This window comes from Neopsephotus bourkii, unplaced genomic scaffold (genome assembly GCF_033783945.1).
Source record: "Neopsephotus bourkii isolate Nb327-2 ecotype Australia unplaced genomic scaffold, CSIRO-AGI_Nbou_v1 NB_245, whole genome shotgun sequence".
NCBI classification, from domain to species: domain Eukaryota; kingdom Metazoa; phylum Chordata; class Aves; order Psittaciformes; family Psittacidae; genus Neopsephotus; species Neopsephotus bourkii.
The window spans coordinates 210882-231969 of NW_026900755.1; the positions used below are offsets into that span (position 1 = coordinate 210882).

The 21088-nt window shown below is 36.1% G+C and overlaps 1 protein-coding gene across 9 annotated transcripts in view; it reads left to right on the forward strand.

The window, feature by feature from the left end:
* The window catches only part of DPY19L3 (dpy-19 like C-mannosyltransferase 3), a 30075-nt gene extending 12345 nt beyond the window's left edge, over positions 1 to 17730 (forward strand). For 7 of the 9 annotated variants that reach the window (XM_061345881.1, XM_061345879.1, XM_061345884.1 and 4 more), the window contains 12 exons: positions 1059 to 1193; positions 2368 to 2499; positions 3012 to 3113; positions 3922 to 3995; positions 4238 to 4396; positions 5902 to 6024; positions 6379 to 6490; positions 7057 to 7113; positions 9854 to 9936; positions 15700 to 15832; positions 16571 to 16729; positions 17331 to 17730. In XM_061345881.1, the coding sequence (XP_061201865.1) occupies positions 1059 to 1193; positions 2368 to 2499; positions 3012 to 3113; positions 3922 to 3995; positions 4238 to 4396; positions 5902 to 6024; positions 6379 to 6490; positions 7057 to 7113; positions 9854 to 9936; positions 15700 to 15832; positions 16571 to 16729; positions 17331 to 17492 (1431 nt within the window). In that variant the 3' untranslated portion in view covers positions 17493 to 17730. Of the gene's footprint in view, positions 1 to 1058; positions 1194 to 2367; positions 2500 to 3011; positions 3114 to 3921; positions 3996 to 4237; positions 4397 to 5901; positions 6025 to 6378; positions 6491 to 7056; positions 7114 to 9853; positions 9937 to 12083; positions 12179 to 15699; positions 15833 to 16570; positions 16730 to 17330 lie in introns of those variants that run through there. The other 2 variants (XR_009724280.1, XM_061345885.1) reach the window with 2 other exon arrangements.
* The last annotated feature ends 3358 nt before the right edge of the window (positions 17731 to 21088 follow it).

Here is a 21088-nt window from a genome sequence, read left to right on the forward strand (position 1 = left end):
AACATAAGACAGACATGGAGCTGTTAGAACAAGTCCAGAGGAGGCCATGAGGATGATAAGGGGGCTGGAGCACCTCCCCTATAAAGACAGGCTGAGAAAGTTGGTGGTGTTCAGCCTGAAGAAGAAAAACTGTGTGGAGATGTCATAGCAGCCTTCCGGTATCTGAGTTGGGCCTATAAGGATGATGGAGAGGGACTCTTCATCAGGGACTGTAGCAACAGGACAAGGGGAAATGGGTTTAAATTTAAACAGGGGAAGTTCAGGTCAGGTGTAAGGAAGGTCTTTACTGTAAGGGTGGTGAGGCACTGAACAGGTTGCCCAAAGAAGTGGTGAATGCTCCATCCCTGACAGTGTTCAGGACTAGGTTAGACTGAGCCTTGGGCAACATGGTCTAGTGTGAGGTGTCCCCATGGCAGAGGGGTTGTAACTAGATTATCTTAAGGTTCTGTCCAGCTGTAACCATTCCATGATTGTATGATTCTATGCTTAGCAGTGAAAAAATACAAAGATAAGATCTGAAGAGTACAGGAGTCCTATGTTCTTATGAAATCATTAGAGTAACATAAAGCAGGCAGGAAATAAGCTTGTAAAGCACAAGGATTAAAGAATTTCTTTGATTTAATTTGTTTCCAAATTTAAGATGTGGTCCTGATCTGTAAGAATAAGAGCCAATAGGTGATACAGTTTCTTTGACAAACAGTTCTGAAGTTATTACTCTTCAATTTGATAAAATAACTGCTATTTATAGTATAGTAAAACATGTATTGCACGTTACGTTAATCTATGGGCTGAAACTGAGATCTCACCACTGTTTTGCAAGTGTTACTACAGTGGTAAAATACAGGCATAAATACAAGAATCTGTAACTTTCAAAAATATTCGTTACCCTCCAAGCACTTATTGCAGCTAGAAAACTCATGTAAACGGTTTTTAAAATGGACAAATTAAGGTGGGTTTTTTTCGTTGGTTTTGTTGGGGGCTTGTCTGGGGGTTTTGTGGTGGTTTTTTTTAATGAAGAAAATTATAACGTTAAACAAAACTTTGTTCCCTCCTTCCAGAGATTGACATTTATGGCTGTATTTATAGCAACATTTCTCTTTAGCCTGACTTGGCAATTTAATCAGTTTATGATGCTGATACAAGCATTGGCATTATTTGTACTAGACTGCTTTGACTTGCTTCCCACAGCAAAGGTAAGATTATGTTTGGAAAAAAAAATATTTTTATTTTTTATTTTTTTTCCTGTCATAAAGGTAACAGTTTTGGAGGTATTTTACTAACCAGTGGCTCAGATGCCAAAAGTAATACAGATAATACACTGTGCTGCTTTGTGATTTTAGGGAAGATGAAAACATTGTCTTTGAATTTAATGTCCCTGTGAAATTGTACCAAGATTATTTTAGCACTTGTAGAAGCTTACATTAGGTTCTAACCTTACTAAGGTTGTAACTTTACTTTAAGGAAGGTTACAGTGGAAGGAAGAATTGTTCATGTTTGTTTGTTTCATTTTAAATTCAAACCAGATTTGAATATTAATGTTGGTAGTAATTTAACTGAAAATCAGTATGGTGGCTGTATATCAAGATATCTATGGTTTATTTAACAGTTTCTAAACTCTTCATTATATTTGCAAATGTAAGCTGGAGTTAACAATTAGTGTGACTAATCAGCAACCTTGAAAGCTGGCAAATTACCAGCTTCATCCTGAATTATTCCAAAATGGACTTACTGCACAACTTCTATCGCACATTGATTTTCCAAAGTGCTACTTTTCTCTTGGAGCTTGTTGGGACTTTAGATACAGACTTACACTACTGCTGTAATACAAGACTGAACTCAGGATCTTTGCATCAGATAAAATTGACATTTTGTTACCACTGTATCAGAAAATCATCTGGATTTTAGTGTCTGCATTCAGCTGAATTAGCATAGCTCAAGCAGAGCTATACTAAACTGGTAGAAAAAAAGTCAGAGAAATCATGTATTGTTTGATTGCTGAACTGCACTGAGCTGTAACTCTTTAGTGATAAAGTCATTAGAGACTGCTACAGAAACACTTATTTGACTAAAGAAAATACAAAACATCTTCCAAATACTAAGTTACTAGTATTTCCATCATTCTGCAATTGTTTAACTTACCTGCTTTATTACAGAATAAAACTTTCTTAGGTATAAAATATTAACCTAACTCATTCAGGACATAAATACAGAAAGGATATAGTAATGGCTTTAAGTGTAATGATTCAGTACAAGATGATACATTTTTTTGTAAAAATAATTAATGTTGAAATAAATTATAAAACATTCAAAGAAAATCAGGTATGACTGTAAAGTTTTTTAGGCATAAAAATCTTACTATTGTTACAGGTTACATGGCTTTATATCATTCAGATTTCTGGATTGCTGCTAGTCTGTGTCTTACAGTTCTTTAATTCTATGATTCTTGGATCATTACTTATAAGTTTTAATGCTTCTGTCTTGATAGCAAGAACAATCCAGGTAGGTACTGAAATGTTTTTGTAGTACTAAATAAAGAGTGACGTAAATGAGTAGTTTATCTACATTATAATCTTAAATTACTAATTAGAGGAATTACTATAGCGTAAAGCTACAGAAACGTTGCATGATCAAATAATGAATTCAATTACACTAACTGCAGTAAAACCAAGCACATCAGACACCATAATTCTGTGATTGCTATTAACTTTTATGATAGTGCAAACTGCAGTTTGGGTCGTCCAAAAGAAAAAATTGCATAAGCAGACTTTACTCCTGTCTCAGCAGGACTTGTCCTGGATTTATGGATCTGCCTCCAACAAAATATTCTGGATACTTGGCTCTGTGTACATTTGTTCTTACATTAACCTAATATAATCTGGCCTAGCATACAATCTATTTCAAGTAGTCTGTTGCTTTTGTTGCAAATACATATAAATTTACTGAAATACTAGTATTTTGTTCCACATATGTACCAAAATAGTACTGAAATATTAATATTTTCTTCTTTCTAGAAAAACCTAAAAAAGGGTCCTTTGCTTAATAGGCTTGGGAAACTTATCCTCCATGTACTATTAGTCTTGTGCTTAACTCTCCTAATAAATAAATTCATCAAGGTAAGAAAATATTCCTTAATATAGAAACTTATGAAATTTATTACGTTAAAAGCTATTTGTTAACTATCTACAGTAATACTATCAAATAAAAATTGCAGTGAGATTTCACTGCATTTCAGAGACTGTTTTGGAAAGATTGTTTTGCTAATCATTTTTGATTACAGGTTTTTAAACATACTCTTAAAACTTCATAAATTAACACCAAATAACGGAATATATATGTGTAACTTGAAGCTCACCAGTAATTTTGTAATAGTTATAGGTTATACTGCATGTTGATACTGCTAAGCATTTGCAAAGTTTTTCACTGAATTAACTTTTGAAAGAATGCACTTAAAAATGAATACTTGTTATAAATATTTTGTAGACCATGCCATACTTGAGTTGCTTCTTGTGTGCAGAGCTGTCTGCAGACATTTGTGATTGTAACACTTCTGCCTTAGAGTTTTAGTCCTTCAAGAGGTCTGTTTCAACAGATTAAAAGTTAGTACACGTGGAAATTAAAAGTAAGATAAGATAAGTCATAGAAATAAAGAGCACTGCAAAAAACAACTTGTGCTGGAAATTATTTATCTGTAAATAAGAAGCTAACCCTAGTAGATATTCTAAAAAGTAACTTGCCCTTTGGACCACAGGACCATAATTACAAACTCAATGCTTGCTTGACTGCAAAACACTCTATCTCAGTGAGCCTGTATTGCCACACGGTTTCATTTAAATGATGAAAAAAAAAAAAAATTTAATGTGTAAAGCTTAATTTTTTTGATACTTAAAACATAATTTCCTTTCTTTTTCCCATCCTTTGTAGAAAATTCTTAATCTTGAGTCAGATGAGCATATATTCAAATTTCTGAAAGCAAAATTTGGATTTGGGGCAACAAGGTATGAATCAGCTTCAATTTTGCTTTCTTGTATGGCTCACTAAGTGAAGCCTGCAGGTTCCTCTCATTTTAGATCTTGGTGGTAAAGCATGGATTTTTACTGCATGTTTATATCGTGTATTTTCCTTTGTAGTAATCTGCATAACTCTGGCTTTCTAATTTCTTGGAAAAAAGGAAACTTTGGTCCTTTTTGACATCAAGTTATGAAATATATGATGACAAGGATTATTCTTTTTTCTTTAGAGATTTTGATGCTAACCTGTATCTTTGTGAAGAAGCTTTTGGTTTACTGCCATTAAATACTTTTTCAAGACTCTCGGATACATTACTTTTTTACATCTACGTATTTGTTCTCTTATTTATGACAGTAGCAGCTGTAATTGTTGTCTTTCGGAACCTCAGGTAAAATATATTAAAATAATTCACATTTTCTGTCAGTTTTCAACAGGCTAAGGAAGTCACAGTTTTATACAGCAGAATAGAGTATTACTTTCCACAGGTACTAGGAAAACAGTAGAGCACGTAATAGATCGTGCAAAATAAGTATTAAAGCTAAAAATGTAAAGGATGTAATGAGGCTGAACAAGGAAACATTCTTCCCTAGATTCCTTTTATTTACCGTTCAAGTTTTGCAGTATGTGTAGAGTTGGCTGGATTTTGGTAGTGAGAGAGGAAGCAGGGAAAGGGTGTCTTTATAGAATACAGCGTTAGCTTATTTTGTTCATCCCATTTTCCCTGAGCAAAGCACTCCCAATGAAGGATTTCCCTGGTGGTACCCTCAGAGTGCCCAGAAATAAACTAGGATGGTCTGTACTGAACTTGCATCATCTCTGTGAAAAAGCAAGAGTGGTAGAATGCAACTGTGCATCACTGCTGCCAGTTCCCCTGGCTGATCTGTAGGTCTTACAGGTATTTAGAGAACACCAGAAGAAAATTAGTACTGAACCATTAAAAAAAAAAATAATAATAATAATAAAGGTTCATTACAGACCTCTCAGTTTTGCATTTACAACCTGGGCAAAAGCTAGGATGGATGATAGACAACTTGATTAATTCAAGGAGTTTCAAGGAGTGTCACGTAACTAATGCCACTCATCCTAGATTTTGTGGCGAACAGGATAAAAGAGGAAGAGTGACAGGGGGAGGGAGAGGGAGAAGATCCAAGACATGCTGAAACTATGTTATGTTAGTTATGAAGTCATAGTTATCTGTAAGGCATTTTGATACTACTCAGCCAGCCCCTTAAAAAAAACTTAGTGCATCAATCAGTTTTAAAACCAAAATGATCTGCAGCTCTTATTTTCTGTAATCTAGATATAATCCAAAACATTACCCTGATTTTTAACACTGCCTAGTTATTTTGGTTGTCCCCCACATGATAAAAACACACACTTTTGAGCAGTTTTGGGGTCTTGATCAGCCCTTTACATACATTCACAAGACTGGCTACTTCAAGCCAGTCCTTTCTGCAATTGTTTTTCTGTAAATTTACTTCCAATTTATGGCTGTAATAGCAGCCAGATATACCAGCACAACCCCACAACAGTAAAGTTCTTCACTCTCATCAAAAGCCCTGTGAAGCCTGTGGGAGTAACTGCTTCAAGCAGTAAACCAACCATACCTTTCTGTAAAGAACTTTATCTCATTCTAAACCAGCTCATTTACATCCATTGCATTTCCAGAAAACTAGACATGAAAATAAATACCTGATGCTGCATCAAATTGGTGCTATCAGGCTTAATTGCATAACTGATACAATAGAACATTTTATCTTCCATATGTGAACTGGTATCAATACTATTGCTTATTAGCATCAGAAGGATTAAATACATTTTAATATTCAGGCAACTCTATGAAATACGCTACAGAACTTAATATAACCCTTCTTATATCTTCTGTTTAATTAGTGGTTCAAATCAAGTCCAGTTGATGGAAAAAATGAGTGAATGCACAATAATATTGAAGCCTGATGCTGCTTACAACTTGATTCACACAGTTCTTTTTGGATGTCTGGCATTAAGCACAATGAGGTATAGTTTGGGGGAGTTTTTAATTCTACTGAAGGCTTTTTAGATGATTGAGTATATTTTCATAAAAGTCTAAAATATGCTGACCACAAACTGATCATGATTCTTTCTTTCCCTGGTGTGTTTCTGCTTGTAGACTGAGACATTTCCCAAAATTCTGCCAGAAATAATGTTTTGAAGTTTGGGAGCAGAGATGTTCTCAAAAGTACAGAACAAAGTGCAAAAGTCTTTCATTCAGTTATTTCAGAGTCCTGAAGGTCCAAGACAACTGTGTTCAGAATTTCTCTTAACTGTTCTCATCAACACAGCTTAGCAGAGCTCCAGATGATCAGCAAAAACTTGTCTGTCTTCTTCCAGAATGAAGTACCTCTGGACATCCCACATGTGTGTATTTGCATCTTTTGGCCTGTGCAGTACAGAAGTATGGAAACTTATCCTGAAGTGTATTCATCTCTACACATCACAGAGGGTTAGCGCTATACTTACAGCATTTCATGAAATGTGGGTTTGCTCCACATCTAAACCAAATCATGACTCAGAATTCTAAGACATCTGAAATGAATTCTGTTAACTGGTATCTCTGAAGTACATTTCTATAAATTTAGTAAGTGAAATGTGTTTTCCAGTGGTTTATATATTAAACAATTTATGTGTTAAACAATTCCATTTGAATACACTAGATGGCAATGTAGATGTGGCAATGAAAAATAACCACAATTTTACTACAAAAGTCTTAGTCACCATATTAAGAAATCATCAGCAGTCTGGCAAGACCTTTATAGCCTGTTATACTGAATGATACAGTGTTTTCCACTTTGTAGAAGATAGTATACATAGATATAAATCCATCATTTGTGATGGGTCTTTGATAAGAGTTTTACTTGAAAACAAACCAGAGCATGGTCTTAAAACTGTAAATTCCACCACATGATAAATATGTCAGGTATCAATACATTAAAAATCAAGTCTATCAAAATAACTGTATCATCAAAATAACCAATTTTTTTTTTTTTTTTTTTTTTTGCGATTTCTTAGATGCACGTGATGAAATATTCCATACCAATAATTACATTACTATACATTTCATATAAGGTAAGACCATTTTTTGCCTGCCTGTTCTGGCTTTTTTTACTTATGTGGAATTTTCCTTTCTCACAAAGGGATGTTGTTTTATAAATTACATACAAGATTTTTGGCTGAATTTTAAAAATTGGCATAACCTACCTGAAGTGGAAGTACCTTTGTGTATATGAAATTGTATGTAAAGGACCAGTTGGGCTTATTTGATCTAAAGTAGTTGTTCGTAGATACAAATGTTTCTCCGATTATGTGTGTAAGTTACCAGGTGTTATTTAAATGCACAGTTTTATGGAAATGTAAGTTGTCTGTTTGGGTTTTCACCCTGCAGATAAGATGCAAATTGTTCAGTTGTGTAATGATTCATTGTAGGAGCAGAAATAATCATAATATACTATATGTTATGTGCTGTGCTTCATCACGTGTATTTTTAAAGTACAGAATTGTTAAACTTGTCAAGTACTTTTGTTGTCTTCGTGTCTCAGAAACAAATTATATGGTCAAGTGTTTAAATGTACATACATAAAATATATTTAAAATAATAACATATACAAGATTATTAGTCTTTTAGTCTCTCATAGCAGTGAGATTTAGAACATTAACTTAATGGGCATACCATTCTTTTAATCTGTATTTACAAAGGTTGAACATTCAGATGCCACTTCAGTGGAGAACTTATTTCTGCAATACCTAGTATGAGATGAGAATACTCCTGTTAAATAATTGCCTTCAAAGAAAACCCAAGGTGAATTTCATTATAAAAATTAAAAAGACAATAATAAAGCAGTTAAGAAAGCTGCTAGTAGAGTTCACTCTGAAAGTCTGTTTCCCTCTATCAGACAGTGAAATGAAAATTCAAGAAAGACCGTAAGAGTTTGTTCAGTGAAGTTACAGTGAGGTGGTCCACTTAAATTTTCTTGTTACTCTGTTTTCAGAGGAGTTTTAAGTTTGTTTGGGGTGTTTTTTTCCATTAGTATGTTGGTTAGGGAACTCATTTACCTTTTTTATCATCTGTGAAAATAATAGAAATAATGCCATTTCTTTTGACATGGGTAATGCCAAGAGCATGACATTTTAATAGATAATCTCATGTGAAAGATCAACTAGGAAGAATTTTCATCCCATTCTTCATGAGCAGATAGGAAGTTCCTAAATCAGATTCAATTCTGAAGTCACTGATTTTCATAGGCTTTAGATCAGGCATGCCTCAAGAGTGTCATCTTTGTTTTTTTTCTAAATATAGGAAATCATTTTTATTGACATTAAAAGTATCATTTTTCGAAGTGCTCAGTGGGAATAAAGAAATACTTCCCCACTCAGCGTTTTTTATTGTCTTAAGTCATTTTTTGCAGTTCAGCTGCCAAGGGAGTGAATATCTTTGTGTACATTTGTCTCTTCTAAAAAGCTGCAAAGAGTCAGTGAGCCTTTTGATTCATTCTGAGACTTTACAGTCTCATTTCACAACTGCTTAATTTATTTACTTATCTCTCAAGTGTTCTGAGAAGCAGAAATGTCTATTATAGTACTACTGCCTCAAACTGTAAGGTTGTGATATTGCCGTGACTATATTTTGGGTGTTTCTCAGTCTATCAACTAGTATTACTTAACGAATGTATCAAATAAACAGAAATACTAGTTAAGTATCAGAATTGGCCCAGTTATATTCTCCTGCTCCCCAGACCTCCTACCTGATACAGTTTTAGGGAAAGAATGCATGTTTTTGCTAAGCAGCTCAGCAGCATCACATTCAAATTCCTTCTGATCTCTTGGATGAATATTACCTAAATTGAATAGGTTTAGATTATCAGGTGTGCTTTCTCACACTTTTCTGTGACATTTCACTTTGCAAGCCAGCAATCTTGTTATCTAAAGAAAGTAGGTTTGGAATAGGTTCACCATAACATCCTCTGCAGTAAAGACTGATGCAAAGCAATCGGCCATTAGTATTGTCATTATCTCTCTTAATTGTTCCTTCTTTGCCCTGACTATTCACTATCTTAAACGATAAGAAACCCTTAAATAAATCTTTGTTCTGTTAGCTTGGGGGGGGGGGTAGGGGTAAGCTTTTCAGAAATCAGTTTCAGTCGTCCAGATATGATTTATATATTCTTGGTCTTCAGTAAATTTTGAAATGCTTTCCGTCCACCCCCCGTTTTTCCCCAATAGCCTATTGGATGTTGACATTCAGTTGCCTCCCCAAACTTAATGTTAATTCCTGGGGTGTTTCCTTCTCCTGTAATTACAGGCGTTACTTAATGGCTTGGCTCATACATATTGAACTGCTACATAATGCCTCTTTATCTTGTTCCTTAAAGCTTGGTCTGTCAAGAAAAGACAAAACATTTGCATTCACCCTGTAGTCCAGGGGACTGAAATGGTTCACTTGTAAAGTAGATATACTGCACAGCAGTCATATTCGGTGGCAACTTTTAGTTTCCCATCGATTTTAAGAAACACACTGATCTTTATTAATAGAGTTCTGGAAACCTCCAGTGAGAAGTGCATCTGAGAAAAGCTGTTCTTCTCAGGTTCCCCACAGCAGGTACTTCTGTACAGGAGATGCCAGATGACCAAATCTCAAACTCTAAAACTCTGTATTCATACTGCAATGACAGCCACCAAACCTTCATAAGATGATGAAGCTGACATGAGCTGGACAAGATCAGTTACCAGCTAAGAGGAAATAATGTTTCATCATCCAGGACTTAGTTTTGATCGTTCTGTCTTCAGTTACTTTGCTTTGTTTTCATTATAGTTCTGGCCAGGAATAATGGATGAACTGTCAGAGCTGAGAGAATTCTATGACCCAGACACTGTGGAGCTGATGAACTGGATTAAGTAAGAGGATTTTTTCTCTATTTAAGTTAAAGGCTATTTGTGTAGCTCTAATGTTCTTAGTTACAGTGTTCTTATTTGTCACAGCTCATCGGTGAACTCTGGTGACCCATGCAGATAGTTAAGGACAGATGGGCTGTCAAGAGGTTAGCTATTAATGGCTGTGGAGAACAGCTACATGCAAAGGCCCCCAGACTGCTCTGTTCTGATTCAGTATCATGCTGCTGTATTGCATGATACTCAGGGAACCAGTTGACTACATTTTCTCCCATAAGTACACATCGTTTTTTCACCTGAAAGAGGACAGTTTGGAGGTGTCAAGCTTCTTCTATCATATTATAGCTACCTCTTTACATTAGTAGACCTTGGCAGTGAAATAATTTAATTTTTACCCCCCACCCCCATGTGTAGTTGTAGGGCTGGAAAATCTGTACTCTATGAAGTTTAAAAAATCTCTGTTATTTATATTTACCATAATTAATCCCAACATATGTTCTAAACTGTAAACAAAATATTTGTAATTGAATTTGAACTTGCGATGGCTAAGCATAGGTGCAAGTCCCTTTCAGGAGTATGAGTTAATCATTACAACCCTACCTCATCACTTCTGCTTTCACACAGAGCACAGAAAGGTATTTTTAGATGGAAACAGTTTGAAATACTGCATTTAGAGGATATCCTGAGAAAAAGGGCCAGTAGGTTGTTCTCTGAAGGATTATGAATTTAAGGGATATGTTCTCTATTAGGATACAGTAATCACTAAAACCTTTCAGATTAAGTTCTGAACAGAGATATTCCTGGAATGCGTATTTATTTGGAAGCCTGACAAAGTTTCATGTTCTGGAGGAGAACATTCTGAAAGTAAATCTGGATTTACTACATTTAACATTCAACTAGTTGGACTATTTCCTTGGAGCCATATATTCTGCTTTCATATGCAATGAGCTGCAGGGAGTCCAGTCACCACCCAGCCTATTCTACCTATAACAATATATTTACAGTCCATAATGTTGTATTTTTTTAATCCATAAACTAGAAAGTGTAATTTAGAAGTAAAGTATATTACAAGTTTTCAATGACTTATTTTGACAGTAAGCCATGTTTTTTCCCATAATTTAAAATTTTTGCAGCCATATTGACACCTTTTTGTGACTAATGTTTACCAGCCATTTCCATTTAGCACTACTGTTTTATTAAAAGATGGTAAATGCCTGATAGTTCATGTCTCCTGTGTACAATATGTAGAGTTATATATAGATTTATACATAAAATATCCATGTGGAATTATTCCCAGCCATGAACTGAGTTTGACTTGATCCAATGAGAATAATTTTTCATATGTTCTTAGTGCTGAGAATGCTAAACTGGTGCTTGTCCTCTTTTCATTTTAAGTCATGACAGGTCATTACAGAAGGAAATTTTCTGCTTAGAATTTATTGTGTTTAGAAATGTTATTTGTGTAAAGAGTTAATTATCTGTGCTTTAAATCAAGTCAACAAAATTTATGGTAAGTTTCTCGAAGTGGGACAGATTTTCTTAAGTTTTCACATGCAAGAGAAAATTTTACTATTCTAACACTTGATAGTTATGCTGCAGTTAATGATCTGTCAAGTTTGGTGTCAGGAACTAATAATTCATTATTAAAACTCAGTATGAGAAGCTCTAATTTGTCATGTATAGCAGTGAATTAGGAATAACTCATCTGTCTTGCAATCTCTCCTCAAGAAGAAAACCTTTCTATCTGCTTAGATCTAAATGCATATTAACTTGTCCAAATATACAATCTGAATAATAGCCAACTATTAGTCTGTCCACTGGGAAGTGGCTGCAGATGTATTTTTCACTCTTCCCCTTACTAGAATCACCAAAGCATTTTCAGGAAGATATCCTGGTTTAGATCTCTACAATAAAGTTACTGCATAGTATGGGACTGCAGCTATTGCAGAGTGCATTTTTTTACCTAATGGTCTTGTATGTCCCAGTCTCTTGCTTTTTCCTACCCACCACCTCATTTTCTTAGCTTCTTTTTTTTTCTTAAGGAAAAAAAAAAAAAACTCAAGAAGGTCCTGCAGTGACCCAGGGATAGTTCACAGCTGTGTTCCCAGATGGGAGGTACATTAAAATTCTTAGTTTTGGTCTTTCTCCCTAAGACAACAGGAACAACATGCTCATTTGTGAGATGGGGAAGAATATCAGTAGAATGAGCAAATCAATAGCGTGAACTTCCCTACTCTGTTTACTTCTGGTAAGTGTTTAAGAAGCAATGTCTTCTGCCTTTAAAGGGGAAACCTGTCTAGAATTGTGGAATATTTCATTAGCAGTTACCAAAAATCATAGAACTTCTTGGAAATCTCAGACAAAATCTAAAACAGTGGGAAAGTTAACTGAGACTGAGATTTGGCAGAGCAATTGTCTGTGGGGTAAAGAAGGCAAATTTTTATATTAGTGGAAACCCCCCAAATTTCCAAAAAGCTCTTAAGGTTACCAAAATGGAATACCCATGTTTCAATGGTGGTTCTTTCATTTAGTAATTTATATTAATGGCTGTATTTTAATTTCAAGACAGCTATAAATTTTAACTCTTCACTCTTACTTACATGCCTGATTTTCAAGGATACTCACACTGAAATCAACACATTCCAGACTTTAAAGGCAATACTACACTTTTGTAATTATTGTTCTTAAATTTTTTTGCTTATCCTTTGTCATTGACTGATCTGTCAGTAAGATTCAGGCATGAACTTGATAGTGCCTGAGACCTAGGCTTATACCAACTGTGTAGGTGCACTCCGTTATGTGAACAAAATATGCATGCATAGAATTGAGGCTGGGACTAACAGAAATGCATCTTGTTGCTCTTTCTTTGTGGCTGTTGTTTTCCATTTTTGCAATTTTCAGTCATTCCAAAACAGAGGGAAAAAAAAGAACCATGACAGTTTGACTTAATATGCTTTACTGCCTGTCATTTGCAGCTAAACCTGTAATACTTTAATACAGCATTCTGCAAATAAAAAGACTTCCTTTTAACGAAGAAAAAAATCTAACATGGCATATTTGAGAACTCCTTTTCAGTATCTCCTTTTCCCAAACCCCTTTGCTTTGTAAAATCCCTATCACGAACAGGCACTAGTGAAAGAATAATCTGAGATCTGTCAGAATTTATGGCTTAGAAAGCAACTACAGAGCTCAACTTTGCAGGACTTTGAAAAGAAATAACCATTTTATTTCTAACAACATAACCTGTAATAGCAACATTGTAGGGCTTACTTAAAACCAACTCAAAATATTTCTTTGTCAACTTAAGAGAAAGACTTACTACCACTTTTAGAGTCTGTGCAAGTAGTTCCTGTAAAACCCTTTTAATTTTAATGAGTTATTCTTTAGTATTTATATAATTCTCTAGATTCTTAAGTGTAGGTGAAGAAAAGCTTCGTACAATGTATTACAGTGCTTAGTTTACCCATTAGTTCAGCTGTAATTAACTTGTTGAAAGCTTACAGCTTCAAAAATAAATGAGATTATTTGTTCAAAATGCCATCAGGTCTGCTTGGAATGGCATTTAAATTATATAATGTAAATCAGTTTGACCTGTAAGTCCTTGTCATTATTTAGTGACATTTCATACAGAATAAATTGCTTGCAGGTTGGGCAGTGTGGTATGGAGCTTGGCAGAAAGCTATAAAAACAAATTATCCTTTAATTTTATACATCATTTGTTCAGACATTTGTAAAAATTGCTTTGTTTTTGTATAATAGAGAGGTGTCATTCAGTGGTTTGAAGCACATTAACTGCCTTGGATACAGACCACAGCAGTTAGAGGAGGATTTGGTTAGGTGGACTGGAGAAAGATGCTTGCATGAACTGTAGAAATCATCCCGTACCAGAAAAATATTAGTTAAATTGTCACAGCTTCTTCCAGTGGCTGTTGCAGAAGGTAAAGCCTCAATAACAGTCACCAACTGAAGCTCTTCAGGATGTAACTAAGGAGGGCAGACTTTGCATGAAGCTCAGTGTCACCACCCAGCTTCCAAGCAGTGAAATCCAGTGCCAGGTTTGTGTCCTTGGCTGCTGGTGGTGTCGCACATTGGTCTGGGAACCATCGGAGATGAGCTTTTGCATTTCTGACAAGCATTTTTACAGCAAGGTATGGAAAAAGGGCACTGTCACCATTTCCTCTAGCTTTCCTTTGTAAGAAAAGAGGCTGCGGGCTGTTTTCTTGGGAATGATTTGTCTTTGTTTTCTTGTGGTTTTCCCTTTGGTACTTATGGTTTCGGGTTTTTTAAGAAAGTTTGATTCTGCACAGTGGCATTTCATTGGGTTCTTCAGGAGCCAGAGGTGCAGGACAGCCTTGGTAAGGCCGGGTCAGGAGATAAGTACTGCAAAGCATGGCAGAACTTGAGCTAATCTTGACCAAACACAGAAACAGATTTTTCACACTATTACTTTTATAAATTGCTGAAAAACTAGTCTATCAGTCAAGCTAAACTGGCCTATTAAAAATATTCTCCCTGTCTTTACTAGATGAGATGAATGTAGCAGTGCAAGAATTTTTAGGAAGGATTTGCAATTATTTATTCATTTGCTAAGCAGAATCTCTTGCAAGGCAATAGTAAAATGTAATACTTGTCTCTGACCATTTTCAAGCCGATCATGGAGCATAAAGAAGACTGAATATGCAGCTGCAGTTTCAAAAGGCTCTCTAAAGCACACCACAGGGTTTCTCAGTTCTTTGACCACTGAGATAGGGGCCATATGGGCACATCTGTGGATGTCAACTATTCACAGTCCTTTCTAATTTCATTTTACTTGATTTAATGTATGCTTTCTGTTCTTTTAGTCTTCATAGGACATTTCATGATGATATGCCTATTAAGTGCTGGAAAACACTCAAGCATACTATGAGCGTTTTAATTAACCTAACTATAGAATAACTATTCTATGATTATATTCTATGATTCTATAGTAGTCTCTGATGCCCATCATTTTTACTTTGTCTTTTTGCCATGCCCTTCTATTGTGTCTTTACATATATTTTAGATTGGAAAATTGTTGGGGGGAAGGTGAGCAAAAAAATCATTTTTTCCTTGTGAGTACTTAAACAATCCTGAGATACCAAAACACTTACTCAGATAACAGTTCTAGACATGGGCTTTGCAACTCAGATGAGATCACAGGGCAAGTAATTGACAGCAGTTCTACCTAGCACCTCATGCACCTCCTACTCTGCTTTTTGCAACTGGCGTGACTTTTGTTTCATAATTTCCCTCCCCCAGTTGTCACAATAAGAGGATTAATGTCTCACATAGCAAAGTTTTATTTCAAGTGAATGGTGAATGCCAGAACAGTCACAAGAAGTTTTATCATTCAGATTAAATAATCCATTTTGTAAAGAATGCCTTATATATCAGACAGAAATCTAAGTCACAGTAAGTTTCTTGAAACGTGACAAGAACTAGGATATAGACATTTACAAAGACTCAGAAGCTATATAAACCCTAGAAATATATAAAATATGGAAGTAGTTTGAAATTCTCAGGATGATGTTTCCTGATTGTGCACAGTAAATTTTTTATTTGCAGTCAGAGTACTACCATGATTTATCCACTTCATGTTTGAAGAAAACACAGTTGCTTGAACAGTTTGCTCCCTGAATAGAGGAGAAGCAGAAAACTATTTTTTCAGTCTTTTTTTTCCTTCTGATCTGTAACAAGCAGTGCAAAAATGCCCCTGCAGAGACTTCCTCAGCCTTATCACCATTTGTTTAGGTCAAACACTCCAAACACAGCAGTGTTTGCTGGGAGCATGCAGCTATTAGCAGGAGTCAAACTGTGCACTGGACGGACCCTAACTAATCACCCCCATTATGAGGATAAGAATCTGAGAGAGAGAACAAAACAGGTAAGAGTATTCTGATTGTTTAAGCTAATTCTTACCCAGAGCAGTGGGTCCATTCTAGAAAACACATGCAATCTCTAAGGGCAGGTTGCAAATGAGATGACACCATATTCATTACTCACTGAACTAACTTATTTTCAGATACAGTTCCAGAATTTAACTTCTATGAAACCTGTACTTCAGGCATCTGCTAACTTGCTTCAGGCAGCTGGTGTATGTCAGAATTACTGTAACAAGGTACTCAACCTAGTTCTAAGTGGGCTGTTTCAGGTGCTGCTGGCGTTAATAGATCCTGCTGCCCAGAGGACACACAGCATTTCCTCATTTCCCTGCTACTCCCTTCAGTTCCCACACCAGCACATAACATTTTTATATAGAAACCGCCTTGAGAAACTCCACACCAAGCAGAGGAGATGGTTCTGAACTATCCTTTCCTCTAATTTAGATATTCTGAATGTTTTACTGGCATCTACCAGTGCCTTTCTGCAGACACCACCACCATTCAGTGCTTTTGTAGTCAGCAGCACTACTATTGTGCATTGCAGTAGCAGTAAAATAGAAACTCCTGGTGGCTGCTGAATGAAGCATTTAGTTGTTACTATTTTAAAATACTTACTTCAAATCATACAGATTGGCAATCTTGGTTTGTCCTCTAGTTTAAGATAAAGGAATCATAAAAGAGCAGACAAAGAAATAGTGGTGATGTTATGTATTTTACAGCTTAGTTTTTTGTTTCTATAGATTTATCAGATCTATGCCAAGAGATCCCCTGAAGATGTTTACAGAATACTACACTCCTTTGGCACAGACTACGTCATCCTAGAGGACAGCATTTGCTATGAAAGACGACACAGTAGAGGCTGTCGGTTACGTGACTTACTTGACATAGCTAATGGCCATGTAAGTATAATGTACAAAAGTAATAAAAAAAGTACATTTCATTTCTTTCTGAAATACAATTTGAAGTAGCTTGAATGATTTTCACTTCATGACTTAGGAAGTAAAATCTAATGGAGCCTTTAGACATTCTCAAAAACGGCCAAATTGAACACTGCTTGCTTTGGTGATAATTGATAACAAAAGAAGGAATTCAGGCTAGGCAAAGTAGATCATCACTTCCTCATATGCTCCCAGTCAGCAGTACACAAATAGTGTTCCCTTTCAGTGTAAATCACTTCAGACCTTCAACTCCCTCTGGACACTTGTGTTACTCCATTTTGTCTGGGGATTTTACAAGCATGTCTGGGACTAACATGGACCCACAGAAGACAGCATAACCCAGAGCAGATGGGCACATCTGACAATTGTTATCTGTAATACAGAAGACACTGTATATATCTTATATATAATGTTATTTTCTTCCACTTGTTTTATACAGTTGCTGATAACAAATCTGGCCACCCTGACCAAAGTATTATTGAGGTTGTTTTTAGCTTCCTGTTATTGCCTGTAATTGTAAATTGATTAAAGGCATTTCACTAACTGTTCAATTTCATTACAGATAATGGACGGTTTGGGGGAGAATGAACCTGATTTGAAACCTTCGATGTATCCTCGCTTCTGTGAAGAAATTAAAAAAAACCTGCCTTCTTACACCACACACTTCATTAGAGTGTTTCAAAACAAAACATTCCATGTTTACAAGCTTGCTAAGCATAAATAACATTCCCAACCCTTTGAGCTCAGTATTTTAATGCTAGGACCCACATTATAAGATGCAGAAGTTTACAAACACATTACATTTGTAAGACGTTTTACATTGATGGTTTCTTGTTTAATTACTGTGATTTTAGTTCTTTTTTAGACAGTTTAGTTTTGATAACATTCTTGATGTTGCCAAAAGTTTCATAGATTCATAAATACATGCTGGCAAGGACCATTTTAATAATAGAAAGTTTTCCAGTTTTTCCAATTAAACACGCTGAGCAGCTTGCTGTGTAGCTGACCAACAAGTTCTGCTCAGCAGTTTGGATTTTTATTCTCAATTCAATAGGAGCAGACCATGCTACTCTGGTCCTGAGGATGCATTATCTTTGTGAATCCTGAAAATAGTCACAGAAAGGAAATTTTTTCTTACAATCTGATCCTTTTTTCACAGATCCTTGTGCTCTTTCAGTGCCTCTTTTTTGAATTTTTTGGGAACGTTTGTGGATATGAGTTTCTGAGTGCAAGTGTAGTAATGTTAAGCTTTTCATGATGGAGTGTTATGTATTTCTAATGAGAATGAAGGTTGGAGCATGCTTGATACATGTTGCATGTTTGTATCCTCATAAAATGCTCAGAGCAAACAAAACTCCAGATTTCTCAGCATGGAGTCTCACAATGCCATTTTCTGTATCTGCTTTATGAACTACAGGGGATCCTTTTTCTGTGTCTGAATTCCAGTAGGCTACCAAAACTGAACACTGCCAACCTTAGAAACGAAAAACTCATCTCTAAAATCAGCAGGGAACTAGGCTTTGCTTTATGTTATTTTAGACACAAAGCTATATATTTTAGCACAAAATCACTGTGTCCTTGCTCTTTAGCCTAGAAGAGGCTACACTTATTTTAAATTGACTTAGAAGATTCAGTGAAGACAGGCTCAATCCTGACAACTTTGTGATTTATTTGTACCCTTCGTCTTTTTACCAGCTGGAACTTTGTGAATTGTATTGACTTTCTAAACGCTCTGTAGATTACACATGACTTTTGCTGTGGTTTAGCACTGCTTTGGTTTTATACTGAAATTAGACATTAAATCTGGTTGAAAGCCTAACAGTACTTTCCAACTTTAATTAGACATGCATTAGGATCATTTGTTTCTTAAGAAAAACAGAACTGTAATAATCAAGTGCCTCTAGGCCAATGTTGAATTAACATTTGAACACCTATAAGAGTCTTTGTGGCCTGTGCAAATAACTCAGTTATAATCATTACCACTGCAATTAATTTCTAATGATGGGAAACTTAAAGTGCTACTGATAGCAAACCCCACATTTAATTTAATCAGGATGTGTAATGATACTAGCTTTCACAACTGAGCTGTGTTCCAGTTCCAAGTGATTTAAGTGTTTTCCCTTTTCAGTTGTGCTGAGGTAAATTACTGAAGCAATGGAGATGGTTATGTCATATGCTCAAACAATTTTATATTCAGTAAATACCCATTAAACAATGTTCAACATCTTTCTGCACTTCACGCTAACAGAGGAGGGAAGTGTGCTTTAATCACACTGTATTTAAATCAAACAGTGAAAGTAGTGAGGTTGTTAAACTGAGCAGCTGAAACTCCTGAGTAATTTCTAGCCTGCTTCCCTTACTGAGGTTGGAGACCACTGCAGTTTAACATAATGCAATAATAAAACACTTTAATCAGTATTAAAACTTTAATTAGGCCTGTAATGATGCATGCCTGCTCTTGCTGAAAGCATGGGTCAGTGAATTCCTCGATGAGTGCCTTACAGTAATTGAAAGCAAGCACATGTAAGGTAAAGTATCTCCAGGCTGTATTGTCTCACTTTAAAATGTGGTTGCATCTTTAAAGGTGCAGTAGCTGTCTTCTGAGTGAAATGACAGATTCCAAGATCCAGTGGTACCCCTATCACTGCCAGTTTACTTGTAGGTAACACCTGAGAGACTAAGTCTTGACTGTAACAGTAATTATATGTAAGTAGATTTTTTTCAAAAAATACAGTCTCTAATGTTGCCAAAGGAGAAATTTAACCCTTTTGTTGAAACTACCAAGTGCAAATTGTTTTGTTTTAAAACAAAACAGTCCCGAGTTCCCACTGCCCTTGGGCAAGTATAAAAGCCACTGGTCATTACAATCCAGAACCACCACAATAACGTCACTTCTTCTTGCAACACAAACATCCCCCCAGGTAGCACACCAGAATTTTGAAGGATGATACATAAAGTATTAAGGAGATTGCCTAACTCTTGCAGTTCAGTCCTTAAAGCCTGTTGTCACAGCTGGTGGCACTTCTAAACAACCTAGCAGTTCCTGAACCAGAAAGATGCAGTACTGAAGGGAAGGATGTATTTCAGTGCAGCGTTCAGACCAGGCTCCTTACAACAGTAGAATAGACAAGGAGCAGAACCATGCACCAGCTTAGAGAACAACCCAGGCATCAAGACGGCACTGGAGAAGAGGGAGCGGCTGTTTCTCTGGCCTTCATTTAGGGGCTGGCCACGTAGAGGAGCTAACTCACTTCTGATGGAACTGTGGTGCCTGCTATAGATGTGGCTGTGAGAGTCTCAGGCTTCTTAGGAGGTAGGTGATATTTGTCTAGTAACTATTTCCTCTACTTCTCATGTCTTGCTGGGATCTCTGTTCACTGCATTAAAAATATGCCAGGTTTTGAAGAGTAACTTCACCTATTCCTGAACTTCCCCCTGAGCACCTCTTTTCCAAGCAGTTACTGCAGTGTCCCTGTTCCACTGTATTACCTACCATCCACACCCAGGAACATCCCTTGTGGCAGTGTGTTTGCCAAAGTCTTACACATGACTAGCAATGGGAATGGCACCACTGTGACTCCTGGTGTGTGTCCCTGTTGTCTGTGAGAACTTTGAAGCTGTGCACTATCGATGGAAGTGTAGTATTAATTACTCTTTGTAGGTCACAGAGACAAATGTTATCAAGTAGCCGGAATATTTTTAGAGAAGAAATGCCTTTGAGATCCATGAGTGTATTTTCATTTCTTGTTTCAGTGTTCTGCTGTTGAGATCTAACATAGTTATTTTATAATATGTTATTGTAAAGAGATGTAATGACTATTGTATACTAAATAAATAGTGTAATTTGAAAAATCACTTTTTTGGTTGGTTTTATGTTGTGATGGACTGGGAAAGGTGCTCTGAGGGCATCACCTTCACTTCTGCCTGCATGGAGGAAAGCAAGGTATTCTTCAGGAGGAAGTTTTGACTTTCCTCAGGCATGTTACATTGCATATTCACTGACTTTGAATCCCCTTTGTATTTAAGGGGCTTGCTGGGATTCCTTTCCCTGTTACAAGTTAAAGGTGTATCAGGTATGATTTTTACCAGTTGCTGTGTTAACTTCAGCAAGGTCAGTAGGCTGAGGCAGTTATGCCCTTTAAGTAAATATGATTTGCTTTGACCAATAGGCTGTGCTTATTTCCACACTGTAGCTCAAGCTTTAATATTCTTCTCAGTAAAAGGAACATGTATTCTTTGGGAGAAACAAATTGAGCGTACCAAGGGCATAATTTGAAGCAGGATGTGCTGGTGCGGGTAAGCTTTTATAAGTCCAGGTGT